The sequence below is a fragment of the Drosophila guanche genome, unplaced genomic scaffold (assembly GCF_900245975.1).
Source record: "Drosophila guanche unplaced genomic scaffold, DGUA_6, whole genome shotgun sequence".
Taxonomy (NCBI): Eukaryota; Metazoa; Arthropoda; class Insecta; order Diptera; family Drosophilidae; genus Drosophila; species Drosophila guanche.
The window spans coordinates 1,689,461-1,716,330 of NW_022995745.1; the positions used below are offsets into that span (position 1 = coordinate 1,689,461).

Consider the following 26,870-nt stretch of genomic DNA (forward strand, 5'->3'; position numbering starts at 1 on the left):
TGCCCCAGAACAGTCGTTGACCATTGTCCAGCGGCCTGGCATGGCGCACTATAAATGCCCAGTGCCGGTCACCAGAGTTCAACAGTCAGCGAGTTGGTGGTGGTCAGTCGTGGTCATAGCAAATTTTGTGGATAAGCTCAGCAATCGCATCATCATGAAGTTCTACAGCGGCAGCAGCTCCAGCATTGTGCTCCTTGTGGTCTTGATGGTCACACTCCTCGCACCCGGAGAGGCAACCTTTGGCAAGCTGAATCTACTGCTGGGCGGCGCCAGTTCGGGCGTCGGCTCTGGTTATGGATACGGATCGGGATATGGCTCCGGCTATGGCTCCGGCTATGGTTATGGCTCCGGCTATGGCTATGGCGGCGGCGAGAACGTGGTCAAGGTGATCAAGGTGTCGGTGTTGCCAGGCGGTGGCGGCTATTCAGGAGGCTATGGCGGCGGTTACGGCGGAGGCTATGGCGGAGGTTATGGATCCGGCTATGGTGGCGGCTATAGCAGCGGCTTTGTTGGCGCCGCTCCGGCCATTTCCACATCTGCCGTGGTCACCCCAGTGGTCACCTCAGTGTCCACACCCGTGGCTAGTCCCATACTGACTGGAGGCGCTGGCTATGTCGGCGGCTATGGCGGCGGATTGAGCAGCTTTGGCGGTGGACTGGGCGGCTTTGGAGCTGGACTGGGTGGCCTCGGAGGTGGTCTTGGCGGTGGGCTTGGCGGCGGTCTGGGCGGTGGTGGCCTGCCCGCCTCTTATGGCTTTGGCAGCGGCTATGGCGCTGGCGGTGGCTTTGGCCTGGGCTTTGGTGCCCCACCACCACCCCTCGGCCTGGCATCGGGCCTGTGCTAGACTCAAAAACGAACGAATTTCAGTTAACTTCGCTTCTCTTCCTTTTTTTTTTTTGTCCATATATCTAATAAAAAATGTTTAATTAATGAATAAAATGTTAAAATATATTGAAAAAAGATTATTTTATATTTTTTACAGCATCCAACCATAATTCTTGGCAGTTCCTTGGCTGTTCTTAAAGGTTTTCAGACGCCCAAAAGCGTGCTACAGCTGCAGTTCCATGTGGCAGCTGGTTGTGGCAGTTGACACACACACAAAAAAACCCATTCTCTCGTTGTGTAATATTTGTATGTTGCAATTCAACGCTTTGACAATTACCAAATGAAAATTTCGCACCTAATTGAAGACCCAACGCCCATAGAATGGTTGACCTTCATGTGGGGGTTTCTGAATGAAATCGAGAGTTAAGTTGAGTTGAGTTGAGTTGAGTTTAGTGCTGGGCCCGGCATTCAGTTGCCTGTTTACGCATTCAGTTAGCTCTCTGTCACTCTCTGCTCCTCCCACTCTGCTTCTCACTCTGCTCCTCTCTAAGCTGTCTCTCTCTCTCTCTCTCTCTCTCTCTCTCTCTCTCTCTGCGGTGTAGATCGTGTGGCTAGCCGAACAATATCTACTGTTAATGGTAATCAAGTGCCAAAAACCAAAAGCAAAGGCAAAGCCAAAGTCAAAGTCACAAAAGCCAAGCCCAAAAAAAACGTATCGGCCAAGAATGCTGTACGAGCCTTGGGTGTAAATTGATTTGGCTGGACCAGCTCCAGCTCCAGCTTCAGCACCAGCATCAGCATCACAATCGATGCCACCAGCCGCAGACAGAAATGCGAAACCGAAAAGTACAAACATAAAAATGTAGGCAGAAAATCTGTAGCTTTGAGTCGATGGTTTTAATACCCTAACACATGGGCTGAGAGTTTTGATAATAAACAGAAAGTTGTGCATCGAACTGAGGGCTTTAGCTTGTATATAAAGTAAGGGATAAATGCGAGAATCTGTTGAGATCGGGACTATATTCTGTGTGCCGCACACACATCTGCTCCAAATCAAAATACCCCACTGTATGGTGAGAGAGAAAAAAAAACCCACACAAATCTGTAAATGGGAATGTGTAAATTGGCTATGATTTAATATTTGCCATGTTTAGCCAATAAGAGCTAAAGGAGGAGAGGCAGCGGCAGCGGCAGCAGCAGAGAACGTGGTGGAAAAGTAGAAAGAGAAATTAGTTACGGGGTACAGTACAGCTCAGAACTATTTTGGCAACAGACAACAAAAATTTGCCACAGAAAAAAGTGGCAAATATAAACCCTAGAATGCTCCCCCACCCACACATAAAAGTTTGACGTTAAAAAGGGAATTTGTATGATGCCACCACACCCCGCCCGGATCTACATGCGGACATATGCATAACCTGTTGCTGAATTATGGAAATGGCTTAGCACATTTGGCACACAATTCAGGAAAAGCTTTTGTGCTGTGTTCTGTGTGGCTGACCTTATTTGCATAACAGTCTGGATAAATAGCGAAGCAAAGGCATGATTTACATTTACATTTACATATGTAATATTTGATCTTAAATGGAAATAAACGTACCTGAGACGTGGCCAGCGTGGACAAGTTTTTGAGCGCCACACAGTGGGATGAAGCTCGGCTTGGCTCGGCTCGGCGCTTGGCTCGGATCGCATCTGTTCGTTGCGCTTCGGCTCGGCGCTCGGTGTACGGACTTAGGGTTGGGCGTGCTTTGGCGTAGCGTTGGCTAGGCAGTCGTTGTCCCCGTCTACCATCTCCCCCCCCAACCCCTTTGACTACGTGTAGCCATGCACAAGATTTCAGTGACTGAATGAGTGACAAAGACAATACAATGGCCACGCACATGGTCCAGCGAGTGCACTGAGAGAAATTGGGTAGCGGACATTGCAGTGTTGTCAGACTCAGAAAATCAAAGCTCAGCAATTATAACGTTAGGAATTTTATAGGTAAAAATAGCAAGGAAACATTTTACAATTAATACAAATTTGTATATAAATTTCTACTTAACATTCGAAGTTTACATTCCATACAAAAATATATGTTAGAAATGTACAAAATATTTTCTTGGTTTTTTGCATGTTCTTTAAAATATAGTCATGCTCTTTGTGATCCATTCTATTGATAAACAACACACAACCCCTTCTCTCAGTGTATTATTTTGTTTGGGGAATTACCTGCGCTTCTTGCGAATCCGTGCCGGCAACCAAGCGCCAAGAGTTGGCTGGCAGTTTTATTTTTGTTGCTGTTGTGTTTCTACGCTGAGATGCGAGCAAAATATCTCACTTGATGGTTAAGTAGTTGAGGTGACAGACAGTCGGACAGATGAACTGTGGGACAGGCAGGCACAGCCCAATGGATGGATGGATGGATGGATGGATGGATGGATGGATGGTGCCAGTGGCCAGTGGTGGTGGTGGCGGATATGTGTGCTGTGCTGCCCCGCCCATGTTTTTTGTTGGTCTCTGCTTGGCTGGGCTTATAAGTAACTATTTATGAATTAAGCAAACAGCTTGGTGAAGCTCCAAACTGTCGCTCGTTGGATCAAGCTCAGCGCAGCTCTGAGCCCTGCTTGTGGCATAGATTAGAACTGGACAAACACACGCACAGATACAGCTACAGCTACAGATACAGCTAGAGATACAGATACAGAGACTCAGCTACAGCTATGGATACAGCTAAGCCATTGATGGGCGAGGGAAGTGTTTGGGGAACGAGATGAAAGATCGAATGTTGGCGCTGCCTATAAATTAGTGCGTCTCCACGAATTGGGACATCAGTTGAGTTTTGCTTAAGGAGCCAGTAGCACCGCACCGCCGCACCACCAACCCAAACCCAAAACCAAACCCAATCCAGTCCAGTCCAGTCCTAAGCCCAAACCCAATCCATAATCCACATCATGAAGCTGTTCGTTTGCATAGCAGTTGCCCTGCTGGCCATTGCCGCACCCGCCCAGGCGCTGCTGGGCGCCAAGTTGGCGCTTCTCAAGGCCATTGGAGGCGGCCTCGGTGGCGGCATCGGTGGCGGCAGCTCTGGCGGCGGTGGCTACGGCGGCGGTGGCTATGGCAGCGGTGGATATTCCGGCGGATACAATCAAGGCTACTACAGCCAGCCCAGTCGTCCCGTTTACAATTCTGGATACGGCTCCAGCGGCGCTTCCAGCAGCGCTTCATCCAGCAGCTATGGAGGTGGCTATGGAGGTGGCTACGGAGGTGGCTATGGAGGCGGCTACGGAGGCGGCTATGGCGGCGAGCAGGTGGTGAAGATCATCAAGGTGGTGGAGCAGCCATCGTACTCCTCCTACGGACGTAACTCGGGCTATGGCGGCAACTATGGTGGCTACAGCCAGGGCTACTCCAGCGCCAGCTCAAGTGCCAGTGCCTCCAGCTCGGCTCAGGCACTGCCTGCTGTCAGCTACTCTGCACCAGCTCCCGCTGTGACCTACTCCGCTCCAGCTCCCGCTGTGACCTACTCCGCTCCAGCTCCCGCTGTGACCTACTCCGCTCCAGCTCCCGCTGTGACCTACTCCGCGCCAGCACCCTCCGTGACCTACTCCGCGCCAGCTCCCTCTGTGACCTACTCCGCGCCAGCTCCTTCTGTGACCTATTCGGCTCCTCGTGCGCCTGCTGTCACTTATGCCGCGCCTGCTCCCGCTCCAGTTACCTACTCGGTGCCCGCTCCCCAGCCCGTGGTGCGCTATCAAGCCGCTCCTGCTCCAGCTCAAGTCACGTACTCCGCCCCAGCACCTGTGGCCATCTCCCGCCCCGTCAGCTACGCTCCAGCTCCAGCTCCAGCTCCAGCACCCGTCAGCTATGCTCCAGCTCCCATCAGCTACGCCCCCGCCCGGCCACAGAGCCAACAGATTGTGAAGACCATCAAGGTGATTGTCGATGAGGATCAGTCTGGACGCGTGCCAGCGCCAGTCTATGGAGCACCAGCACCAGTGGCCAGCAGCTACTCGAGCGCATCCTCCAGTGCTTCTGCGGCTGACTACAACGACTACAACGGAGGCTACAACGGAGGCTACAACGGAGGCTACAACGGAGGCTACAACGGAGGCTACAACGGCGGATACAACGGTGGATACAATGGTGGCTACAACGGTGGCTCCTCCGCTGGTGGCTTCAACGGTGGCTGGAAGCGTGGTGGCATCTTTGAGAAGCTTGTCGGCTGCTAAGCGAAAGCGAACCACAGCCCAATCCCAACCGCACTCAACCTAAACCCTACCTAAACCTACTCAACTGTGTATCTATGTTTTTTTTTCCTAGTTCTAAATCGAATAATTACGAGTATACTTTTTGTGCATAATTTCGAGCCGATCGCTGTGTACATAAAATAAATCAACAAATCAAACCCCAAATTCGAACTTTATTATTCGCAGTCATTGTATTTACAACACTCTGATGGATCTCATAACACTCTCAAATTGCTTCGACCTCAGACTCACTGCGGACTTATGCAATCGCCAGAATAAGCCGTCCGTCCATCAAACGATTTCGTTTGTCTTCTATTTTTATTTGGGGTTTTTTTTCGGTTGGTCGTTCATGGTTCTCTCTACGTTTCTTCGTTTTTCCAGAGTTCATTGTGTTATTGATATTCTAACCGAAATTAGCACGCGGCTGCTAACTAACTTCGAATGATTCCGACTCGATTCCGGCTCTCAGAGGCTGGCAATGAACGCTCACCTGTGACTCCCAGACACTTGATCGATGGGCCTTTGGATGGGCATTTGCGAGGGCTGCTTAAGCCCTCCTAAGTTGAGTCTCCATCAAAAGCATTTGTAGTGCCTTCGTTTTCCTCTGACTGCTGTGATTCATCATTGCTTTATTAGCTCACTGGAATATCCACGCATTCAATCTAAGAGTTGGGTTTTTTTTACGTGTGCTACCCTTCGATTATGTCATTTTTGACAAGTGTTCGTGACAAATTTTCATGCATTCTTTGGATTAAAAGTAATTTCTATGCAGCACAGCGACAGCACTCGATCAGCAGCAAAGATCGATTGAATTGTATTCAAAATCGCTGGGTTTTCTACGCTTTCTACGCTCATGAAACTGGGACTTGTATGAAGGCCAACGTTGATTCAATTTCAACTGATTTTAAACTGATTTTTAAAAGCAAAAAACCCAGCGTAATAAATTCTTTTAATTACCAATTTTTGCACCCAAGATCTTGATCTTTATCGTCATATTGTCATGCAATAATTTATGTGCCAAGTTCGGCTGCAAAAAGTGTCAAAAGATCGTACCCCGATGGTCTTTCAGCCAAGACCAAGAACTTCCGTTCTTTGGTGGCTATAAGATGTGCTGTAAGTGCAGTCCCACAGCAAAATGTCAGCGTTTAAAGTAAAATTGTTTATTCTGCTGTTGGCAGTCGCCGTTGCACTGACAGCTGGCCATGCGGTGGAGCAGGAGCTGCCATCGACGCACGCTGTTCACGGTGCGTATGAGTAATACACACGTTCTGCGACACTTTTTTGTCACTTTTGTAATGCATTTTCTTAGCCTATGGTCCGGCAATACACATCAGCTCGGGTGTGCTGCAGCTGGCTGCCGATTCGGACACACAGCTGCTGCTGCTGCCCAACGTGCAGGCACCCTCGCCCCTAGCCCAGCCATGGCCGCACTTCTACGTTGAGGGCCTGACCTCACACTTGCCACACGCGGCCACGCTGCCCCAGCATGAGCCACGCATTGTGATCAGCGACAATTTGGACTTTTCCGAGCAGCCGTTGGTAAAGGCTCATGGCCCTTAGATGCTCCCTGAATCCTTTGATCCGACAGGATAATATTTTTGTGTGTTTTTTTAACTTAGATTTATTTCAAATATCGCTTCAAAAAATAACAAAAAAAAAAAACAGAAGGAATTGCGTCAAAGTTTGCCCATCGAAGTAATTGTTGAGGCTTTTTGCTATAATTTGGGTTGACTATCACAGGGTTTAGTAGTGATGCTCCAGATCCAGATGATGATCCAGCTGATGATCCAGACTCAGTTGGTGCTCGAGATGCTCCAGCTGATGCTCCTGCTCGTGCTCGACCTGCTGCTCGAGTGCCTGATGCTGCAGCTGGTGCAGCTCGTGCTCGTCGCGATCCTTGAACTCGTACAGGCTGCTGTAGCTGAAGGCGCCCTTGCCGTGATCGATGCCCGGCACCGGCTTGTGGTCCTCCTCGTAGTGGGAGTGCTGCTCACTGGCCTCGGCATACTCCTCGCCAGCATCGCTGCTGCTGCCGTAGTCGGCCGGGAAGCTGTCCTCGCTCAGATGATCGCCCAGCGCACCCAGCTGGTCGTGCTCCGACGAGGAGAACTCGTGCGAAAAGTCCAGCTTGGAGAGCGCCTCGCCGCCAGTGAGGCCGCCAGCATAGTTGCCCAGCAGGCCAGCCGAGTGGACGCCCGAGGCGTAGTCCTCGCCAATGGGGGAGCACAAAGCGCCAGCCAGCAGATGGCCCAGCAACAGCATCAGCTTTGAGCGGTACGTGAACATATTGTAATGGATTGTGTTTGGAATCTGAGTCTGTGATGATGTCTGGGGTGAAGGCTTAACCGACGCGGCGAAATGTTTCGAATCAACTAATTTCTTTTGGCAAACTCTGTTTCATTTTATATGCTCCGGGGCTGAGCACAAACACACTTGATGTGCACATGTGTACGTGCTGCATTTTCCTGCATTTTCCAACCACAAACTGCTTTTGTTTAGCTTGGCTTGGCTTGCTCCGTTTGGGCCATCGCCATCCACAATGTTGCAACGGACATCTGCCTGCCTGCCTGCCGCTCGGCCCGTTCGGCTGGAGCTGATAATTTGCTGCACTTACTCCGCATTACGTGTATGTGGACGCAGTGGCAGACATCGACGTAGCCATTGAGTGGCCTGTTGCAATGCCAGTGCGTATACGTAATATTCGAGCTTTGCCTTTGGGCCTCTTCGGCGGCTGTTCTCGGTGTAAGCTCGTTGCGTAATCCGAGAGCAACCCTACTGCCATGGCCTCTATGCCTCTCACAGTTGCGGATCTCCGGCGCCAATGCGGAAGCTACCAGCATTTTTTGGCACAACTCCGTCAATTGGCCAACTAATTGAGTTTATCAACAATAGAATGGCAGAGCGAGCCACACTGGGCCCCGGCCTCTGAGTCCAAACAATGCACTAAGAGATTTTCATTGTGCAAAATAATATTCCAAAAATTGCACTTGCCAATTGCTGGTACAACAAAACAGACGAACAACAAACAAATTAAGCTTAAATATAAATGGGGGGGGTGCAGGTATGTAGCTTGAACAGCCAAAAGAGCCAAGAGACAATGGATCTATGGGGAAGATGGCACAGCTTTTAGTTAGTAATAATATTTATGGAATTTGACTGCAGAAGTCCAACTTGCAGTTGCTGGAAAAACCAATAATAGAACCAAATATAACACCATCAGCAATCAGTTCTTAGGCTCGTGCCCAAAGAAAAGTAATTTTTGTACGAGAACATCCGTATCGTGCTTGGAATTTTCATCTATTTTTCGCACTAATAGTTCTACAGCTAAATAATGAACTTGTGGCATAACTTCGTTGCTGTGACTCAGAGCTAAAGTTCTTCAGGAATTTCAGCTTGTGAATTGATTGTTTCCAATCTACTTTTGCACTGACATCTTAGAATATGTATCTTTATTTACTGAAGTATTTTTGGATATAGAATAAATAAATAAGGCAAGGAAATAAATGTAACCTTTCCCCATGGAAACTTGTGTCTTTTGTCTAATTACAGATAACCCCATAAAAGATATGTGTGGCAGTCGGAATTGATTTCGTTTCCACGAGTCTACGAGTCTACCATTGACTGCAATTAAAAGCAATTCAGACGCAAGCCAACAGAGCGAACGAGTGCTCCTCGCTTGATCGCCAGCCTGCACCAAAGAGCCACCAACAGAGCTGACACACTCACCCAATCTACTAACCCAAACAATAACTGACGGACACGAGTATCTGGAAGACTTGCAATAGGTAAAAAGCGAAACAAAATAGCTAGAGTTACATGTGTACATCTGGCTGATTGTGGCTGCCGTCGAATAATTTTGCCAAACTGAAAACACAAATACACAAAATGCACACGAACTATGGGTGCTCTGTCCGAGTAGAAATATAATAAGAATAGCATAAACATATGCTCAAAATACGAGTACAAAACATGCAGCGATAATCACCTGAAGTGTGTTTTAGGAGTCGTTGCATTCATCCATTTGCCATGTGATATAACTGCAGCTTGGCATACACTTTGCGAAACATTTTAGCTGCGATAAATTATTGATAACTTACCAAAGGCAGCACAGCGCACACATGAACAATCATTTAGGGGAAGATTAAGCCGTGAATCGGTCTCGATCAAATGATCAGCCAGCCCCCTCCGAGCACTCTCTCACTCTCTCACTTTCACACTTTGCTCGTTCACTTGGCTCGCGTGACGGCGCATGGCGGCAACAGCAACAGCAACAGCAACAGCAACAGCACAGCAATTCCAGCACACAAAATTACCAATGTAATAGCCGCCCCATACAAACTCGTACGTATCTACACCCACTATAGTCTCAGTTGCAGCCTGTAATTCCCAGCGGTAGCAAAGTAGTTATTAATGTTGATTCGCATTTTGGGCAGCAGTAGCCAAAGCATTTCCTAACGCAAAATGTTTTTGTGGAAATTATGCGATTGGCAATGCTTTTGCCCCTCTCCACCCGCTGATACTCTTCCCCTTTTGAGTGGAAAAATCTACCTGGTTGGGCAAGCGGCAAATTCGCATTTGGCAGCTTTGGCACGTGCACCACTGATTGGAATGCAGAAGAATCCAAAGAATCCAGAACGTAGATGTCGTAGGTCTCCTAAATATTTGCCATGTCTATAAAAACGGTGGCCAAGGGCTGTCGTCTCCTCACACAACCATGACACCATTTATTTCGCTGCTGCTTCTGCTGGCTACTGGCCTGTTCGTGGCTTCTTCGATCGCTGAAATTGCAGCTGATTCGAGTGAAAATGAGATTCAGGAAGAAGTGGGAAAGCCGCGTGGCCCGTTTATAGGAAAGCTCGTTGCGCCCCTCATAGATCACACCTTCTCCAAGTTAAGTAAAGCCTGTACAACATTCATTCGCCGCGGTCTTATCCGTCCTAAGATTAGGCCGGACATGTCGCGTATGAGTTTCCTGCTGCGCACGGACGAGTGCCACAATGTCAGCATTCCGCTCACTGAGGCCGAGAGGCTGTGGGAGGCGCCGGGCTTCTACCAGGATCGGCCCACTGCCATCTTCGTTACGGGCTGGAAAACATCCATTACCGATTCGAATAGTGGTCCAGTCGCAAAGGCCTACAACTGTCGCAATGATACTAATTTTGTGGTAAGTCAGCTTGACTCGAATGTATCTCATATTCATCTTTGCTTCAACAGTTGCTGGATGCAGCCAACTTCATTGAAATCCTGTACGCGTCGTCCGCGCTGAACACGGAGCTCATTGGGCAGTATTTGGCCAAGGCCTTGCTGAAGCTAAACCGGAATTATGTGATTGATAATGTGCACTTGATTGGACACAGTCTGGGTGCACATATTGCTGGATCGGCAGGCCGGCACTTCAGGCAGTTGTCGGGAGGAGCGACTTTGGCGCGCGTGACTGGCCTGGATCCGGCGAAGCCTTGTTTCTACGATGATGCCAAGGGCATACGCAGCGGCAACGCTCGGTTCGTGGACATCATACACACCAATCCTGGTGTCCTGGGCACAGAGAAAGTCGTGGGCGATGCTGATTTCTTTGTCAATGGATTGAAGAAGGCCTACAGGAAGGGCTGTGGCCTCTTCAAGATCAACTCGTGCTCGCACAACCGCGCCGTCGACTACTTTGCCGAGACGGTGTACCCTACGAACACAAACAACTTCCTTGGCAAGCGATGCGATCGGCAAGAGGATCTCGAGCGAGTGCGCAACTGCCATGAATCCCGCACAGTCATGGGCCACAATGCCAGTTCCCGCGATCTGGGCATCTTCTATGTGGATTTTAATGCTCATGAGCCATACGGACCCAATGCAAACGAGAATTTCTTTACCTCTAGGAATAGCAAGTGCGGCGCCTGTTGGGCCTAAGCAAAGTCTCTCAAACTGAAAGAAAATAATAAAAGAGAACTTCCAGAATGATTTTCAAATATTTCTAGGCGCTTTCCTCATTTTAGTTGCGATATTTTTAACGATCGTCAATGGTTCGTTATTGTCGCAGTTGACAACGAAGATTGCCCATGACCTTGCCTGGTGCTCCTCTGTCAAGCAATTTGGAGCTGGCTGTAACACGAAACTAATAAGAGTCCGGATAGTGGATATCTTTAGGGCCATTATGATTATATATAATTGGAAAAATATTTGCTTGGCTTGTCCACAGGTGTATAAAAAGGTTCCTGTGGGCTATGGTATATACACCTCACACAACCATGACACCTTTCATTCCGTTGATCTTTCTGCTGGCTCTCGGCCTGGCCGTGGCTCCGTCAAGCGGCGACCAAGGAGCTGAGCTCGGTGGGAGTGAGACTCTGAAGATTCTAGGCTTGGGCGAGAGCCTGGAACAGCTGCAGGATAAGCTGAAGCAAGCAGTCATTGGGCAGCCGCTGAGCATCACCTTCGCAGTGCTCAGTCAGATATGCAGCAAAATCGTTGACCTGGGCCTTGTCCGTCCCAAGACCATACCGGACATGTCGCGTATGAATTTCCTGCTGCGCACTGACGAGTGCCACAATGTCAGCATTCCGCTCACTGAGGCCGAGAGGCTGTGGGAGGCGCCGGGCTTCTACCAGGATCGGCCCACGGTCATTTTCATTACGGGCTGGAGATCAACCATTTCCGAATCGAACAGTGCTCCAGTTGCAAAGGCCTACAACTGTCGCAATGATACTAATTTTGTGGTAAGTCAGCTTGACTCGAATGTATCTAAACTTCATCTGATGTTCCTCTGCTCCAACAGTTGCTGGATGCAGCCAACTTCATTGACACTTTGTACTCGTGGTCGGCGCTGAACACGGACGCCATCGGGGAGTATGTGGCCAAGGCCTTGCTGAAGCTGAACCGAAACTATGTCGTCGAGAATGTGTATGTGGTTGGACACAGTCTGGGTGCACAGATTGCTGGTTCGACAGGCCGCCACTTCAGGCAGTTGTCGGGAGGAGCGACTTTGGCGCGCGTGACTGGCCTGGATCCGGCAAATCCCTGCTTCTACGATGGCAACGATCTGGAGGGCGTGCGCAGTGGCGATGCCAGGTTCGTGGACATTATACACTCGAATCCCGGAATCCTGGGCACAGCGAAAGTCGTGGGCGATGCCGATTTCTTTGTCGAGGGACTGTTTGCCTTCAAGAGTGGCTGTGAGGGCCTGAATGACATCAGCTGCTCGCACAACCGTGCCGTCGAATACTTTGCCGAGACGGTGTTCCGCACGAACACAAACAACTTCCTGGGCAAGCGATGCGATCGCTATGCGAATCTCTGGTTTCGACGCAGTTGCTCTGACACCCGAACAGTCATGGGCTACGATGCCAGTGCCAGCGATTTGGGCATCTTCTATGTGGATGCCAATGCTGAAGAGCCATTCGGGCAAAATGCAAACAAGAATTCCTTCACCTCGAGCAATAGCCAGTGCGGCGCCTGTTAGGCCTGCCCGAGGTGTTGCAAATGGAACATTTCCTACTGGCCAGACAGATTTCAACAGATTTCTGTTTATGTTGCATCTATCTGTGTGAATAAATGTGTGTTTATTTCCCCAAATGTTCGACCAGTCCCCCATTTGGGGAAGCTCCTCTGTCCTCTGTCCTCTGTCCTCAGGGTTCGTGTTGGGAATCGCTGAGCGGGCAGACTTAATTTTCGGGTGACGTATTTTCGGTTTTGATAATTTGAAGGGGCATCCGTCAATAATTATCAAATGCACGTCGTCAGCATAACAATGGGCATGGGGATCGGGAATATTGAGTTGAGAATTGTGAGTCCGATGGCTCGGAAACGGGTTCGCATTAATATGGCAGTGTTGTCGTAACCGTAATCAGCAGCAGAAGCAGCAGCAGCAGCAGCAGCAGCGGCGGCGGCACTCACTTGCTTTACTTTTACGTGAGACTTTGCCTGTATTTTGATACACTCCCGGGAGAGCAGACCTTGCCAGCTGGATGAGGAAGTTTGTGGCCGTAGATGGAGCTTATAAATTACAAAACAATCTGGTTTAATCTCGCTAATCAGTTCGATGACGACCCTCGGTGCCGTTAGATCAGAGACCTGTGGGATCAGCAGGTGATCATAATAATTGTTGCTTGAAAGAGTGTTAACCGCATCGGGTGGGTCTGGGCCTTATGGTTTTGCTATCTGCGTCGATTTTGAGTTGGTGTTGAATTGAAATTTATGCAGATGAGGCATTGGGCATGCGACTGCAGGCTGCCTCCCCACTCCACACATTCGTATCACTCTATCTCTGTCTCCAGATCTGATTCTGATGGGGTGGAGCTCGGGCGTCTCTGACTGTGCGGCACTGTGGGCTTTCGAGCATACGATCGAGTGAGCGAGTGAGTGTGATCGAGAAATGGAAACTAATTAAGTGACAAGTGCACCTTATCTGATTGCTGTGATGTGGTGTAAATAAGTGTATATATAAGGAGATGCTAGGCACTAGGCATCACCCTCGGGCTATAAATACTTTTGTCGAGCAGTTTCCGGCACTCAGTCCGCGCTCAACTCCCGTCCAGGATGGGCAACTCAAGACGCATTCATGGCCAGGCCAAGCTTACGGGACGACTGCTGTTGATGGGACTGCTGGTGCTGCAGCTGGCCTCTCCCATTCGGTCCATTGAGTGGACCGTGCCGGATGTCCTAGAATCGATTGGCACCGTGGGCACGAGCATCATTGATCCCAGCCTGCTGCCCACGCCCCAGGGTCTGCTCGATGGCAGCAAACAGCTGATTGCCGGCTACCCCTTTGAGTTTGTCTCCAGCTCACTCAATTTCATCTGTGAGTAAACATCCACCACAGAGTGATATTCAAGTGCTAACTGAAGCGTGTTTTTGCAAATTGGCAGGCTCCCAGGCTCTGTCGTCGCATAAAATCAAGTCCAAGTTTACGCCGGACATCAATAAGATGCACTTCCAGCTGCAGACGACCTGCACCAAGGCAAACTTTCATCTGACCGATGCGCAAACCATGTGGAAGAGTCCGCTGTTTGATCCAAAGAAGAAGGTCGTCATATTGGCCACCGGCTGGACCACCACTGTGAATGGCTCCGACACCATAGATGTCATGTCCAAGGCCTATAATTGTCGCGGTGATGTTAACTTTGTGGTAAGTTTTTGGTTACGTTTAGCAGAGGGTTTATTGTTGGCAAATTATCAAGCAATCTTTCAGATAGAATAGATTGGATAGGAATTGGGCAACAAAGATAGAAGATTTAGCTTATTTTAAACATTCACTCACACATACCACCTCGCTTGAAGCTTTTTAGAGCAGTTGCCGGAGCAGCACTATATTGGTGCACACCACTGTAATGCATGTGTACGTGAGCGGCAGCGCAGCAGCAGAGCCTTTTCCTATGCACATTGAGATTTAAAGTAAAGTGAAGCGAGTAAGAAACTCGCATGCACAGATCTGCATGCAAAATTACGAGGGTGTGATAGAAGCATTTAGCCTAGCTTTGATTCATATTTGCTCACACAGAAATGTAGATTCACGGTCTCTTTGTTCCATAGCTCGCAAATAACTGTTAACAGTTTCGGGGTGTCTGCGACACATTGCGAAAAGGGACAGAGTTTTTTCCCGTTACAAGCTTACAACTACCAGCGCCGCTAGCAGGTAGCGGTGCATGGAGACGCTTCGTCGCTAGCAGGTAGCGGTGCATGGAGACCCTTCGCAAAGCTGAGAGAGAGTATATTAGGCGTTCTCTGAGAGAGTGTCAGAACTAGAGATGGAACTATTGTAAAGTTGCTGCCGTGAGCCTAACACAAGGGGGAAAGTAAATATTTGGGATAGTAGATTCTGTAGTATGAAATGATATTGTTAGCTGGTTCCAAGTAATCATATGTGTATGCTTAGGTTTCCACTCTTAGCAAGTCACTCTTCATGAGCAGAGTAATGTAACAGTGTAATAAACTGTGCCGATATATGCGCTACATCATTATTTATCATCTCTAATCAGTTATTGATTTATTTTAGGCTGTGGATGCGGCACGCTTCGTGGACACCCTTTACACATGGTCCGCCTTCAACACGGAGGAGATTGGCGAGAACATTGCCCATGGCCTGGTGCATTTGCTGGACATTGTGCCAGTGGATAATATTCATCTTATTGGCCACAGTCTGGGCGCACACATTGTCGGCGCGGCGGGTCGCCATCTGCAACGTTTGACGGGAAAAACGATTCCGCATATCACCGGTCTGGATCCGGCCAAGCCGTGCTTCAACGAGGGCGAAATTCTATCTGGTCTGCAGCGCGGCGATGCCGACTTCATCGATGTGATACACAGCAATCCGGGCGTGCTGGGCAAGAAGGATCCGGTGGGTGACGCGGACTTTTATCCGGGCGGCATAAATCCGCTGCCCGAGGGCTGCTACTCGGTGGTGTGTGCCCACGGCCGCTCCTGGCAGTACTACGCAGAGTCCATCCTACCCGGCAACGAGAACAACTTCATGGCCACGCGCTGCAACTCACTGAAGCGGCTGCGAGATCTCCGCTGTCCGGGCAACGAGGAGCCAATGGGCTACGGCGTGCCGCACAACATTCGTGGCAACTACTTCCTGGAGGTCAGCGGCACATCCCCCTACGGCAAGCACTCCAGCGCAGTGCGTGCGGCCAGCCACGAGCACTGCGGCAGCTGCCCCAATGCAACAGCGTCCGCGCCAGCTGCAACTTCCACGGCAACGCCCAAGAAGTCCTAAAACTATTCTCTAACACATAATCATATATACATAATAGTAGCTAGAGTAAGGCTTTGTTATTTCTCTGCTTTTTTTGTTTATTGTTGGCCTGGTCTCAGTCTGGACTGGCTCGTCTTGGCCTGGCCTGGCCTGGCCTGGTCTGGTCTGACCCGATTGCGATTACAATTTGCCTTCTAAGCGTTGACAATTCAATTAAACTCGTGTTTATTATTTTTTTGTGCTTATGCAAAGCACAACTTGTGTGTAGAAAGAGGCCGCAGTGTCGCCACAAATCTCTGTGCATGCAACGAGCTGCGAGATAATTGTTGACTCTGGCGTACAGTGGGATCGGCGAGCGGTGTCGCAAATTGGAATTGGATGTCATCTGGTTTGCATCCAGCTGATGCTTTATTGTCAGCTAAGGTCAATGGTGAATGTTGTCAGGGAGCTTGACTCCTCCAACCTCCAACTGGAGCGAGTGGCAGCTGGAAATGAGTTCCATTTGGCGCTTGTTTTAGTACCTTCTTAATGTTCTGGATATCCTACATGCTGGCTGGCATCTTTATGTGTCGAAAGTTGTTAGCTGAAATCGATTAACTACAATGTTGGCTTTCAATGTGCTCGATTGACATATGAACTGGGTTGCCATGAACTTTTGTTAATTATAACTGAAATAAGTTCAACATTTCAAGGGTTCCATCCTGTTTCAAAAGTCTCCGATTACTTGAAGTCTCACTTGATCCCGTTTAGCTGACAAGCAGGAAATGACAAGGGCTCGAGGTTGATCTGCTTTTTGGTTGATTTTTCCACTGTGCCGCTGCAGGCGGGCCCCTTCACCTGGTGTCTCTGTGCGAGTCTGTTTGGGCTTGTCTCTGTCCAGAATGACAAATGACTCACCCGACGCCAGCTTCTTCGCTGTGTGTCCGCCAGTCCGCCTGTCCGCTTGTCCGCGGCTTAAGCTTAAGCTTAAGCCTAAGCCCCAAGCCGAGCCGAGCCGAGTCGGAGGCAGTTTCCGCCACAATCGAGGCGAGGAAATGATCCATCAAGCGTGTGAATTATGTACGAAAAATGTTGCAACTTGGCCACATGGCTGGTTGAGTAGTTGGCTGGCTGCTTCTGCCTCTGTTTGGGAGAAGGTGTCAGCTGGTGTTGTGGCTGCTTGTAAACAAGTTGACCCTGGTCAAGAATCGGACGCTCAAAGTGGTTTAATAAACTGCAATTACCTCGACCGGCGTCGGTGTCTATTTCGCAGCTGGTTTCGGTTGTTTATCACCCGTCCAGGGCAACCAACCCAACGCAATAGCCCCCTCATCCTCATCCTCATCCCCAATCCTCATCCCATTGCATTCCCCTGCCACCCACCCAGCCAGTCGAGTGCGATTTATTTTGTGGATTCTCGACTTGACGCCCCAGACGAGATCTGTCTCTGGGCACTCAGTTTTGCGATAAATACCGAACGCTGTCCAAGCATCCGTATCATTCGAGTGCCACACTTCGAGACGCACACGCACAAGCAACCAACCAGGATCAGGATCCCCCAACAAGACAACACACAACTCCCAAGTAACATGAAGCTGTTCATTGTGCTCTGCGCTCTGGTTGCTGGCGCCACCGCCGGCCTCATCCGTACCTCATCCGCTGGCTGGGGCTCCAATCCTTGGGGCGGCAGCAGCAGCAGCAGTGGCTGGAACAACGGCTGGTCCTCCCAGCCGCAGATCATTAAAGTAATCAAGATCGGCGGTGGCGGAGGCGGTGGCAGCTGGGGCAACAGCGGCGGAGGCTGGGGCAACACTGGAGGCTGGGGTGGAAGCAGCGGAGGCTGGGGCAACACTGGAGGCTGGGGCGGCAGCAGCAACAACGCCTGGGGCGGCAACAGCGGCTGGGGCAATGGCTGGTCCGGCTCCAGCTCCGGCTCCAACAGCGGTTGGTGGTGAACAGCTCCCTCGAAAATCCATCCCTGCCAGCATCCTGCCAACTCCCTCCCCTCCCTCTCTCTCTCTGAATTTGTATCATAATATTTTATTGTAAAATTCGTATATTTTTTGTTTGTATTCTTATGACATATTTTTTTTTTAAACAAATACAAAAATTGCATTGTAAATTGATGCTCGCTGGTTTCCCCTCCACTTTTAAGACCCGAAAGTTGTTCAATTATGGGATAAATATTGAATGCACAGACCCAGACTCGACCTCAGCTGCTCGATCATCATCGCATATTCAGAAGAACTTTGAATCTTTGATCGTTAGCAATTAACATTCTAAACTTGAGAATCTTCGATTCTGTTTGGGGCAATAATTATTATTTTATGCATTTTTTAAATGATTGTGGAACATGGTTGTTGTTGTTGTTGTTGTTGTTATCGTTGGTTGTTTCCAAGGTGCAGATGCGAGTGTAGTTCAGTGGTGATCATCAATAGTCCAAAGAAGCAAGCAGCAGCAGCAGGCGGTACAGTGGGGCACTATCTACTTATTTGAGATACTTTAAATAGCTACAAAAAATAGTTTTTTATTGTAGTAATTATTTTATGGCTAACTATGCTGCAGGTCTATGTTTTCTTATAAACTTTGCAAGAAGTTTGGTTCCATCTCTATGTTGAAGTTTGCCCCATGGTGCGCAGCGCTATGTCGTGTGTTAGAGGTCGCCGCATGGACTTGGCTCTGGGTCATGTGTGCAGCATGCGTTACCAGCCAACTGGTGGTGCTGGTGGTGGAGACTGACGCTCTGGCGATGAAATTTATGGTAAGTAATGCACTTGAGCAATCATCTTGCTGTGTTTGCATGCAAATTGACATTGAACTACTGTCTGTCTGCCTGGCTGTACGTCTGCTGGGTGTATGGTAGTCGTGTTAAACACATTTAACTACTGACACTGCCACTACCACTGCTGCTGCTGCTGCTGCTGCTGCTGTTGCGGTTGGGGCAGCAGTGAAAATTGAGATTAATTGCCGCAAATATTGCCTGGGAACACCAAAAACGAAACGAAACAACAACAACAAATATGAACATAAAAATGAATTTGCAACGTCTGATGATGCACGTAACATGAATGCTCTGTGGATGCCATTTATGTTACCTAGAATGAAGCTGGTACCAAGTTGAGTAACGTGAGTCCGGGGTGATTGTCGCTCAGCTTCATTTGCAAATTGAAACTAAGATTCGTCCAGGGCCAAGGCTCTGATTTTTATTTATATTCTAAGTATTATGAGACTGTTCTTTGATCTGCAAATTGCTTTAATTTCTGCAAATATTCTTGGGTACCGTCTGCAGCATACAATCATTATACCCTCCCATATCCAGGGTACACTCAGAAGATGTTCGGAGCATAGAATAAATATTGTAAACTTTCAAGACAAATTGCTCTGGCTCTGGTGGCTAAATGTGTAAACTGTTTGCAATTAATGATGCAGCTATGGCTCAGCGATTTACAAGTGGTTCGACAACGACATTGCGTCGGTGGTTGTTGTGGTTGTTGTGGTTGTTGCGGCTGTAGCGGTGGCGTATACGCGATGTTCTGATGTCTCGAACATTGCGTATGCGCGTTGTGGGCCGTACTTGAACACACAGAACATTGTGCATTGTGTAGAATTGTTCGCTCGACTTCGAGTGCAGTTCTCAACCTTCCTTTGGGAGCGTTAGCAAAGGAATGGGCCACCAAATCGGGCGCTGGATGACTCAGCTGATGTGTGTGTGTGTGTGTGTGTTTTTGCCCATTTAGTTCCGTGGCAAGAGCTATAAAAACGCAGCTCTGGGCCCAGTTGGATCATCAGTGGAGCTAAGGTTCCAACAGCAGTCAGTCAGCGGCAGTTAATCAACCCCCATCCGAATCCAATTCGCATTCCAAGCCAAATCCAAGGACTCACAAAGCTCATCAAGATGCGTCACGCTCTACTCGTTGTCTTCCTTTGCGGCCTGCTCTTTGCATTTGCCTCGGCTGGATTGCTGGGTGGCGGAGGTGGCCATGGCGGCGGTGGCCAAGGAGGTTGGCAAAATAATGGTGGAGGACAGGGAGGCCATGGCGGCGGTGGCCAAGGAGGCTGGCAAAGCGGCGGCGGCGGCGGTGGAGGAGGAGGCCATGGAAGTGGCGGCCAAGGAGGCTGGCAAAATGGCGGCGGCGGTGGACAAGGAGGCTGGCAAAGCGGCGGCGGCGGTGGAGGAGGAGGCCATGGAAGTGGCGGCCAAGGAGGCTGGCAAAATGGCGGCGGCGGCAGCGGCGGTAGAGGTGGATATGGCGGCGGTAGCAGGTCTTTGGCTGGCAATCGTGGAAGTTCAGTCTCCTGGCAGGGAGGCAATGGAGGTGGCGGCGGCGGCGGTGGCAAGCACGGCGGAGGAGGCTGGTAAGCCACTCCAAACCCCAACACCAACACCAACAACAACACCAACACCAAACTACTCCAGCAGCTGACGCTGATATGTGTTCCATGGCATAGAGATAGAGACACCATAATAATTTTTTTTTGATCCAAAGCTTCTGCCCCAACTGTTTCTACTATTATTTCTATGTTTTTTTTTACTAATAAAGAAATTTAATGCATTTTATACGACACTTTTTTTTCCCCCAAATCCGAAGGGAAGACAATTTCTCTTCTTATATTTGTTCATAAGTGCACATTCCATTTCATGACACGAGCCATAGATAGCACTTCAGCATAAATGAATCAAATGTCCAAGAGCTGTCGCCTCTCCTCTGCTTCTTTTGACCACTTTGTACTTCAGTTCTTTTTAATGAACTAAATGTTGCAGAACATAAAGAATTGAAGTAACACTGCCTGGAGCTCATAATCCAAAATAAGAGCCAGACTATTGCTGTAGTAGGAGTAGGAGTAGCCAAATTTTCGCACATCGAGACAGCATTCCCGGCCGAGGCGCTTACAGAAGAAGTGCCACTCTCTGGGCATGTCAAGGTTGAGCAAGTGCCGTAAAAATATCTTTAAAAAAAATGTGTGTCAAGAATAAACAGTTTTTTTTGTAACAACAAAAAACCCTTTTAGTGAAAAACCCACGGCGCTAATGCCAATATGCAGTAAATAAATATGCTGTTAACTGACAGCAGAAATGAGCCAAAAGTGCCATCTCTAGCTTAAGGCATACTTCGCTCTCCCGCTTGACGCTCTCTCAGCGTCGCTGAGGGTCCCGCTACCTGCCAGATGTACAGTTAGTTTTGCAAGAACGAAACGAAATAAAAGGGAAGTTGAAAAGGTATTCTCATGCCTGTGCTTGCAGCTTACTGGAACATTATTGTCATCTTTGGCAATAATAGTTAATGCTATGGGTGCCATAGATTTACATATATGTATGTAAGTATGTATATATATGTATTTATGTATTAGAGATGTATTATCGCGTACTTCCACATTGTGTCAAATTATTACGCCATCAAAATGCGAGTAGCATTAATAATTCGTTGTAATCGGATAACTGCCACTATCGCCAGATAATACTCGTAATTAAATAGATTTCGCCTGTTTGCAAGAGTGCCCAATACATACATACATACATACGTACATACATACATAGTATGTAGACTCTTCCCCACAGCGCTTCTCTTTCAGCTGAAGCTTGACGAGAATTCGTTCAAGCTCTTTGGTCACTGCTTCTTTGCTCTCTTCTCCATATTCCTCTCTCACTCTCACAGAATTACAAGTGTTGTAACATTTATTGGCATATTAAGAAATGCAAAAAAAAAAAATTAATTCGGTTAAATTTAAGAAGAGAAATGTTATTTATGTACAAGTGGAGCAGTGTCTATTGTCGCCTCGTTGCCTGTTGCCATGTGGATCACGCATCTGTGCATTACCAGCTCCAGCCGCCGCCGCCGCCGCCGCCACTGCCGCCGGATGACCAGCCACTGCTGCTCTTGCTGGGCCAGGCTGAGGAGCTGCCGCCGCCCAAGGACCAGCCGCTGCCTCCACTGCCTCCGCCGCTCTTCCAGCCAGAGCCGCCGCCGCCTCCACCACTTGACCATCCTCCGCCTCCGCCGCTCTTCCAGCCGCTGCTTAGGCCTGACAAGGCCTGGGACTTCCATCCGGACAGGCCGGACAAGGCACTCGACCAGCCGGATCCACCGCCACCTCCACCAATCGAGCTCAGTTTCCAAGCAGAGCTACCGCCGCCTCCGCCGCTGGGCCAGCCCGAGGATCCACCGGAGGACCAACCGCCGCTTCCTCCGCTACTCGGCCAGCCACTGCCGCCTCCTCCGCCGCTTTTCCAGCCACTGCCTCCTCCTCCACCGCCACTCTGCCAGCCACTGCCTCCGCCGCTTTTCCATCCACCGCTGCTGCTGCCACCTCCTCCGCCGGAGGACCAACCACCGCTGGAGGGCCAGGCACTGATGCTGATCTTGTTGCCGCCCGAGGACCAGCCTCCACCGCCGCTGCCGCCGCCACCACCGCTGCTCCAACTGCCATGTGGCTTGGCAAAGGCGGTGACACCCAGAGCCACCAGGATACCGACTAGGGCCAAACGTCTCGTAGTCGAATGCATCTTTGCAGCTGCCGTGAACTAACTAATTTCCGACTGGGCCCACTCTCGGCTATTTATACCAGAGCTAAGCTCATCTAAAATTCTAGCCGGCCTCATCAGACTCAGCATCAGCCTCAGCAGCAGCAGCAGCTGCAGCAGCACCAGCACCAGCACCAGCAGCGGCTTCCAGCATCGGCAGCAGCTTCGTTGTCGTCGTCGGCTGAGTCGTATAATCAGATGTAATTGCCAAAACTGCCAAAGCCAAAGCCAAAGCCAAAGCCGCCTGCACTGGCTGCCGCTCGTCTTGGCTTGGGCCTCATTATGCCAACATCGACTTTCAATTTCGTACGCTTTGTTAGCGACCAGCAAGCCGTAGGTCCCAAACAGCAGCAGTCTGCCCGGCAACGCCTCCAGGTTCAGTTGCGAATGGGCACCTGACTGCACCGATATCGATCCATGGCAAGCCCGCATCATGATCACCGAACACCGAACATCGATCTATTGGCTCGCCATTTTTGTGTAACAGCCAGCCTTAGTCTACTTAATTGAGTTTGGCAGTGCCCCGAGGAGCCTTCAATCGATTCTTGATGGTCTGCCCATTACTCAGAACGATTTCTGGTTTGTCGAAGGTGCTGGTGCCACCAGCTGCGTGTTTGTCTTTTGGCTACCGTTTGCAATGATTGCACACAATTCGTGCTGTCTGACAAATAGGTTTGCAAAACAATCGATCAATCAATCAGTATCAGTTTTGGGTTAATTTTTCTGGTGCAACTTTATGTTCTCTATGAGTTGACACATAACTAAGGAATTCCCACACAGATCCCAAGGAAAATAGACCATGAACACGCAGAGAGTGGAGAATATGTTTTGGCTCGATGGACACTCCCCACAAATCTGTGGTCTTCTAAGAGTGCATCAACGCTTACGTAACACTTGTTGGCTTAAATAAACTCAAGCATCGGTAATTTATCTGCGGTGTGGCAAAAGTTACGAGCAGCTTCCATGCATTTTTCTTTCACAATGTGGCTGTGCAGTGCAGTGCGTACTTCTGTCTCTTTGTCTAACCAAATGTCAGGGTCAGCCGAAAGGTACACAATGTTGGATACAGCTAAAAGATTTTAGAAGCTAGAAGTTCAATTATGATTTAAATTATTTTGAAACTGATCTGCGCTCTATATTCAGTTTAGCTACCAAAAAAGAGAACGCTTCTGTTTATTCTGCCATTCACGGCGCTGACATAATGGTTTGGCCGCTTTGGAAAACCATTTAAACCTTTTGACTTTTTCACGTTGGTTTCATTTTCATGGGCGGCATAAAAATCAAATTTGGGTCTTTTGTGCGAACAACTGCAGCTATGGCTGACTGTCAGACTGAGATTGGTGATCAATCAATTGCCACAGACACAGATCAGCACAGATCACAATGGCAGTGCACTTTGGTTGCGCAATTTTGTGCACCAGGCCAAGTGCTAGACGGCCCAAATTGATTTGCCTTTGTGTTTGGTCTTCAATTGAGAGCTAACCTCACAGCCGCCTGCTGTCCCATTACCGACCAAATCGACTGACAGACAGGCTGACTTTGGCTGACTGATTTCCCTCCACTGATGACCTCAGGCATTGGGTCAAAGCAGGAAGCCGCAGAGCGGCAGAACCACAGAACCTCAACCGGTTCGCAGAGTATAAATAGAAACAATTAAAAATGGAAATTGATTTCTTGTAGATTTGATCAATTCTACCAAAGAGTATCTATTTTATATGTAAAAAAAACATGTGTACTAAAAAATAAAAAAAAAATTAATCTTAAGCCATTTTGGAACGTGTTTCCTTTGCTCCTTCTTCAGATGGCTTTTTGGTTGTCAGTTTGAACTTAGTTTGGATGGTTGGGTGGGGTGGGGCCAGGGAGGAGGGGTTTCAGGACTAGGGTGGATTGTTTACCAGCCCTTGTTCCAGCCACCAGACCGGCCGCCGGAGTAGCCACCAGACTGAGCTCCAGAGTAGCCACCGGAGTAGCCACCATGGCCGCCGGAGTAGCCACCAGACTGGGCACCAGAGTAGCCACCGGACTGGGCGCCAGAGTAGCCACCGGAGTGTCCCTCGTTGATGACCTTGACAATGATGACCTTCTCCACGGGCCTGGGAGCTGGGGCAGAGTATCCACCGCCGCCGGAGTAGCCACCGCCGCCGGAGTAGCCACCGCCGCCAGAGTATCCACCGCCACCAGAGTATCCACCACCGCCGGAGTATCCACCGCCGCCGCCAGAGTATCCACCGCCTTGTCCTCCTCCAAGTCCACCGCCAAGACCGCCCAGTTTGCTCTGCAGGAGCTGTGCAATGCCGCCAGCGCCGCCAGCGCCGCCGCCGCCACCGCCGCCGCCACCGCCGAGTAGACCGCCGATCGTGGCCTGGCCGATGGCCAGGATGCTGGCGAGGATCACAAGAATGCAGGCAAAGGGTTTCATCTCGAAGCTGTAGTGTTGACTGTTGACTGCTGACTGCTGACGAAGAGAAGCGGAAGCGTTGACTAATTCCAAAATCGGCAGACTCACGCACATTTATACCCCAAAATCGAAGCAATCGCAATCGGAATCGGAATTGAAGATGCTGCTGAACAGAAAGAGACGGAGAGAGAGCGCCTCACCTTACCCTGCCCAATTAGAAGCCATTGATGGACGCCGGCCGCACAGCAGCAGCAGCAGCAGCACGCTAACGATTTCATAATAACCCACATTTCCATTCCGAAACCGAACCGAACCGAACCGAAGCCGAGCAGCTGCCGAAGGTGCTTATGTCCGTGTGGCCATGTTTGGTGCTGGCTACGGATGCTCGGCTGCTCGGCTGCTCGGATGCTTTGATGCTTTCTTGATGCTTGGTTGCCGGCAGTTCTTTTGTTTGCTTATGCTAATCTCTGCGCATGCGCGACTTGGTCTACGACTTAAGATCTTCATCTTTTGATGTGTCTCAAGACTGCACAGTGGTTAAGAATTTTAATGAATGAATTTCAAAGACAATAAGCATCATGCTTAGAATTGAGCTTACGCTCTCAGAATTTATATTGAAATAAAGTAATCATATAAGCAGCAAATCGAAGTAATGAGTCGAGAAATGGCTTACAGCCTCTTGTTTATCAGTGATCGGATCTGCAAAACACCTGGAAACAGACGGGCATTGCTCGAGCAAGTCAATGATACACATTGAACGCAGTTAGAGACTCGAAAACACACACCTTTAAGGCTGTAGAGCACTTCTTTAATGCTGTTCATCTATTCCCTACACAAAGCAATTGGACTTCCGCTTTTAGATAGCGCAGGTACCACTGTGCCTATGCCCGAAAGTCAAACAAATTATCGGCATTTAATCAACGCAGCAAACGGCAAACGGCAAACAGCAAACAACAATCAACATACACATATCAATGTTTTGTCAGTTGGCCAGCAAAGAGAAGCAGAGACAAAGCAGAAGCGTCAAAAGCAGAAGCAACGTCAAGTGTCAAACTGATTAATGGCTCCAAATTGGAGGAGAGAACCAATCGAAGCTGCCCCAAGGCCTGCCCAAAGCCCACAAGAAAACAGGAAATCAGGAAGATAATTTACCCAGAACTAGGGTCCACTCAGCTTTACGGCCTAGTTAGGCATATATACTTAGATACTCATCTATTATCTATGTTTGTATATCTCAGCGTTGAGGCTTAGTTCACATCACCGCTTATTAATACATTGAACCGGTTGGCAAGCTCTGCCTGCCTGTGATGCTATTTCTATGGCTCGGATTGGCATATATTTGCATAGCCACTTGCTGGCTATGGTCAGACTTTGTAGGCCTGTGTATTCGCCCGCTCTCTAGTTGTCGGTACTAACTAAATATAAACAGTCTCACTTATTCTGTCGCCCGCCCACGAATGGCCACATGGGTTCAATGCACTTCTTCAGCACACGCGTTTGGAAATTTATGCGAAACGAAGAAACGAATTCAAACACACACAGAAAAAAGAGCAGAAGAGCGAAATATATTGAATTTCTGTATCGCATTTGGCATTTACATACTCGTTTTGCTGCCGTTGAATATTCATAATCGCATTATTCCTCATGATTATGGTTAAGCTGGAAGCTGCCGACCTAACGACAAATGGACAGATCGACAGATCAACTTTAGATCGCGCTCTTGAGTATTGAACAGACAGACAGATGTGGGTACATCTGTCAATTGAGACTGAAACGAGTTGGCAGACAAGTGGAAACTAATGCCATACGTGTGTCGAAAGATTGCCATTTAAAAGATGGAAGCTCGGATAAGAAAATGAATGAGAATTTTGGACTAACATTTGGCTAGCGATTCGATGGTTTCCTGATTGTAATAGACCACTCAATTTGTATACAAAAGAAACAATCAATGTTCAAGTGCTGACAGGATTGTCGCTAATGATAACGATATCTATTCTAACCAAAAGAAACAGAAGCAAAGCGCTTGCTCAGACATCAGAACGTTTTTGGTTTCCTCGTAACCCACTCTCAGTCTTAGACCAGACCAGTTCAGATCGGGCAGAGATCCAAGGCAATGATTTCGGCATTAACCCGTTTGCATCCCCATCCCCGCCCACTAAACCACATGTCTACCCTATTGTTAGTTCAAGATGCGAATATACATATACACAACACACTCGTTTGGCTTACAATGGA

General features: G+C 49.0%; 11 protein-coding genes across 19 annotated transcripts; 8 read left to right on the top strand and 3 right to left on the bottom strand.

Moving 5' to 3' along the window:
• Positions 1-94: 94 nt before the first annotated feature.
• On the top strand, positions 95-918 carry LOC117581356 (glycine-rich cell wall structural protein 1.8). The gene has a single exon (XM_034268488.1). The coding sequence runs from the start codon at positions 155-157 to the stop codon at positions 842-844; it is 690 nt and encodes a 229-aa protein (XP_034124379.1). The 5' UTR covers positions 95-154; the 3' UTR covers positions 845-918.
• Positions 919-3,629: 2,711 nt separating this feature from the next.
• On the top strand, positions 3,630-5,219 carry LOC117581352 (glycine, alanine and asparagine-rich protein). 2 transcript variants are annotated; one of them, XM_034268485.1, is made up of 3 exons: positions 3,630-3,692; positions 3,733-4,347; positions 4,456-5,219. In XM_034268485.1, the coding sequence occupies exons 2-3, from the start codon at positions 3,759-3,761 to the stop codon at positions 5,034-5,036; spliced, it is 1,170 nt and encodes a 389-aa protein (XP_034124376.1). In that variant the 5' UTR covers positions 3,630-3,692; positions 3,733-3,758; the 3' UTR covers positions 5,037-5,219. The 2 variants fall into 2 exon arrangements, with proteins under 2 accessions (XP_034124376.1, XP_034124375.1); XM_034268484.1 differs by having other exon boundaries at positions 3,733-5,219.
• Positions 5,220-6,160: 941 nt separating this feature from the next.
• LOC117580858 lies at positions 6,161-6,614 on the top strand. Its single transcript, XM_034267606.1, has 3 exons — positions 6,161-6,167; positions 6,233-6,298; positions 6,364-6,614. The coding sequence occupies exons 1-3, from the start codon at positions 6,161-6,163 to the stop codon at positions 6,612-6,614; spliced, it is 324 nt and encodes a 107-aa protein (XP_034123497.1).
• A 108-nt stretch (positions 6,615-6,722) lies between these two features.
• Positions 6,723-7,434, bottom strand: LOC117581359. The gene has a single exon (XM_034268491.1). It carries the CDS (start codon positions 7,338-7,340, stop codon positions 6,798-6,800), a length of 543 nt encoding a protein of 180 aa, XP_034124382.1. The 5' UTR covers positions 7,341-7,434; the 3' UTR covers positions 6,723-6,797.
• Positions 7,435-9,768: 2,334 nt separating this feature from the next.
• On the top strand, positions 9,769-11,016 carry LOC117580859 (phospholipase A1-like). The gene is made up of 2 exons (XM_034267607.1): positions 9,769-10,218; positions 10,269-11,016. The coding sequence occupies exons 1-2, from the start codon at positions 9,769-9,771 to the stop codon at positions 10,953-10,955; spliced, it is 1,137 nt and encodes a 378-aa protein (XP_034123498.1). The 3' UTR covers positions 10,956-11,016.
• Positions 11,017-11,270: 254 nt separating this feature from the next.
• Positions 11,271-12,617, top strand: LOC117581355 (phospholipase A1-like). The gene is made up of 2 exons (XM_034268487.1): positions 11,271-11,761; positions 11,821-12,617. The coding sequence occupies exons 1-2, from the start codon at positions 11,294-11,296 to the stop codon at positions 12,502-12,504; spliced, it is 1,152 nt and encodes a 383-aa protein (XP_034124378.1). The 5' UTR covers positions 11,271-11,293; the 3' UTR covers positions 12,505-12,617.
• Positions 12,618-13,537: 920 nt separating this feature from the next.
• LOC117581354 (vitellogenin-3) lies at positions 13,538-15,808 on the top strand. The gene is made up of 3 exons (XM_034268486.1): positions 13,538-13,842; positions 13,910-14,169; positions 15,037-15,808. The coding sequence occupies exons 1-3, from the start codon at positions 13,581-13,583 to the stop codon at positions 15,757-15,759; spliced, it is 1,245 nt and encodes a 414-aa protein (XP_034124377.1). The 5' UTR covers positions 13,538-13,580; the 3' UTR covers positions 15,760-15,808.
• Positions 15,809-17,201: 1,393 nt separating this feature from the next.
• Positions 17,202-17,752, top strand: LOC117581362 (heterogeneous nuclear ribonucleoprotein 87F). Of its 3 annotated transcripts, none has more exons than XM_034268495.1 (2): positions 17,202-17,430; positions 17,581-17,752. In XM_034268495.1, exons 1-2 carry the CDS (start codon positions 17,307-17,309, stop codon positions 17,670-17,672), a joined length of 216 nt encoding a protein of 71 aa, XP_034124386.1. In that variant the 5' UTR covers positions 17,202-17,306; the 3' UTR covers positions 17,673-17,752. The 3 variants fall into 3 exon arrangements, with proteins under 3 accessions (XP_034124386.1, XP_034124387.1, XP_034124385.1); XM_034268496.1 differs by having other exon boundaries at positions 17,204-17,430; positions 17,605-17,751; XM_034268494.1 differs by having other exon boundaries at positions 17,204-17,751.
• A 1,742-nt stretch (positions 17,753-19,494) lies between these two features.
• Positions 19,495-20,275, top strand: LOC117580813 (ctenidin-3-like). 2 transcript variants are annotated; one of them, XM_034267530.1, is made up of 2 exons: positions 19,495-19,689; positions 19,753-20,275. In XM_034267530.1, exons 1-2 carry the CDS (start codon positions 19,613-19,615, stop codon positions 20,075-20,077), a joined length of 402 nt encoding a protein of 133 aa, XP_034123421.1. In that variant the 5' UTR covers positions 19,495-19,612; the 3' UTR covers positions 20,078-20,275. The 2 variants fall into 2 exon arrangements, with proteins under 2 accessions (XP_034123421.1, XP_034123419.1); XM_034267528.1 differs by having other exon boundaries at positions 19,500-20,275.
• A 1,098-nt stretch (positions 20,276-21,373) lies between these two features.
• LOC117580736 (uncharacterized transmembrane protein DDB_G0289901) lies at positions 21,374-22,254 on the bottom strand. Of its 5 annotated transcripts, XM_034267412.1 has the most exons (3): positions 22,024-22,254; positions 21,895-21,927; positions 21,374-21,729 (listed from the first exon to the last, which is right to left on the bottom strand). In XM_034267412.1, the coding sequence occupies exons 1-3, from the start codon at positions 22,217-22,219 to the stop codon at positions 21,530-21,532; spliced, it is 429 nt and encodes a 142-aa protein (XP_034123303.1). In that variant the 5' UTR covers positions 22,220-22,254; the 3' UTR covers positions 21,374-21,529. The 5 variants fall into 5 exon arrangements, with proteins under 5 accessions (XP_034123303.1, XP_034123301.1, XP_034123300.1 ...); XM_034267410.1 differs by having other exon boundaries at positions 21,374-21,927; XM_034267409.1 differs by having other exon boundaries at positions 21,374-21,957.
• A 1,649-nt stretch (positions 22,255-23,903) lies between these two features.
• On the bottom strand, positions 23,904-24,709 carry LOC117580934 (ctenidin-1). Its single transcript, XM_034267715.1, has one exon. It carries the CDS (start codon positions 24,654-24,656, stop codon positions 24,129-24,131), a length of 528 nt encoding a protein of 175 aa, XP_034123606.1. The 5' UTR covers positions 24,657-24,709; the 3' UTR covers positions 23,904-24,128.
• Positions 24,710-26,870: the final 2,161 nt, after the last annotated feature.

Excerpts from the sequence above, each read along its gene's own strand:
- LOC117581356 (XM_034268488.1), top strand. The coding sequence starts at position 155 with ATGAAGTTCTACAGCGGCAGCAGCTCCAGCATTGTGCTCCTTGTGGTC.
- LOC117581352 (XM_034268484.1), top strand. The coding sequence starts at position 3,759 with ATGAAGCTGTTCGTTTGCATAGCAGTTGCCCTGCTGGCCATTGCCGCA.
- LOC117580858 (XM_034267606.1), top strand. Across the intron at positions 6,299-6,363 it reads ATCGACGCACGCTGTTCACG|CCTATGGTCCGGCAATACAC; the intron begins GTGCGTATGAGT and ends GCATTTTCTTAG.
- LOC117581359 (XM_034268491.1), bottom strand. The coding sequence starts at position 7,340 with ATGTTCACGTACCGCTCAAAGCTGATGCTGTTGCTGGGCCATCTGCTG.
- LOC117580859 (XM_034267607.1), top strand. The coding sequence starts at position 9,769 with ATGACACCATTTATTTCGCTGCTGCTTCTGCTGGCTACTGGCCTGTTC. Across the intron at positions 10,219-10,268 it reads GCAATGATACTAATTTTGTG|TTGCTGGATGCAGCCAACTT; the intron begins GTAAGTCAGCTT and ends TTGCTTCAACAG.
- LOC117581355 (XM_034268487.1), top strand. The coding sequence starts at position 11,294 with ATGACACCTTTCATTCCGTTGATCTTTCTGCTGGCTCTCGGCCTGGCC. Across the intron at positions 11,762-11,820 it reads GCAATGATACTAATTTTGTG|TTGCTGGATGCAGCCAACTT; the intron begins GTAAGTCAGCTT and ends CTGCTCCAACAG.
- LOC117581354 (XM_034268486.1), top strand. The coding sequence starts at position 13,581 with ATGGGCAACTCAAGACGCATTCATGGCCAGGCCAAGCTTACGGGACGA. Across the intron at positions 13,843-13,909 it reads CAGCTCACTCAATTTCATCT|GCTCCCAGGCTCTGTCGTCG; the intron begins GTGAGTAAACAT and ends GCAAATTGGCAG. Across the intron at positions 14,170-15,036 it reads GCGGTGATGTTAACTTTGTG|GCTGTGGATGCGGCACGCTT; the intron begins GTAAGTTTTTGG and ends GATTTATTTTAG.
- LOC117581362 (XM_034268494.1), top strand. The coding sequence starts at position 17,307 with ATGAAGCTGTTCATTGTGCTCTGCGCTCTGGTTGCTGGCGCCACCGCC.
- LOC117580813 (XM_034267528.1), top strand. The coding sequence starts at position 19,613 with ATGCGTCACGCTCTACTCGTTGTCTTCCTTTGCGGCCTGCTCTTTGCA.
- LOC117580736 (XM_034267408.1), bottom strand. The coding sequence starts at position 22,219 with ATGCATTCGACTACGAGACGTTTGGCCCTAGTCGGTATCCTGGTGGCT. Across the intron at positions 21,988-22,020 it reads GTCCTCCGGCGGAGGAGGTG|GCAGTGGCTGGCAGAGTGGC; the intron begins GCAGCAGCAGCG and ends AAAGCGGCGGAG.
- LOC117580934 (XM_034267715.1), bottom strand. The coding sequence starts at position 24,656 with ATGAAACCCTTTGCCTGCATTCTTGTGATCCTCGCCAGCATCCTGGCC.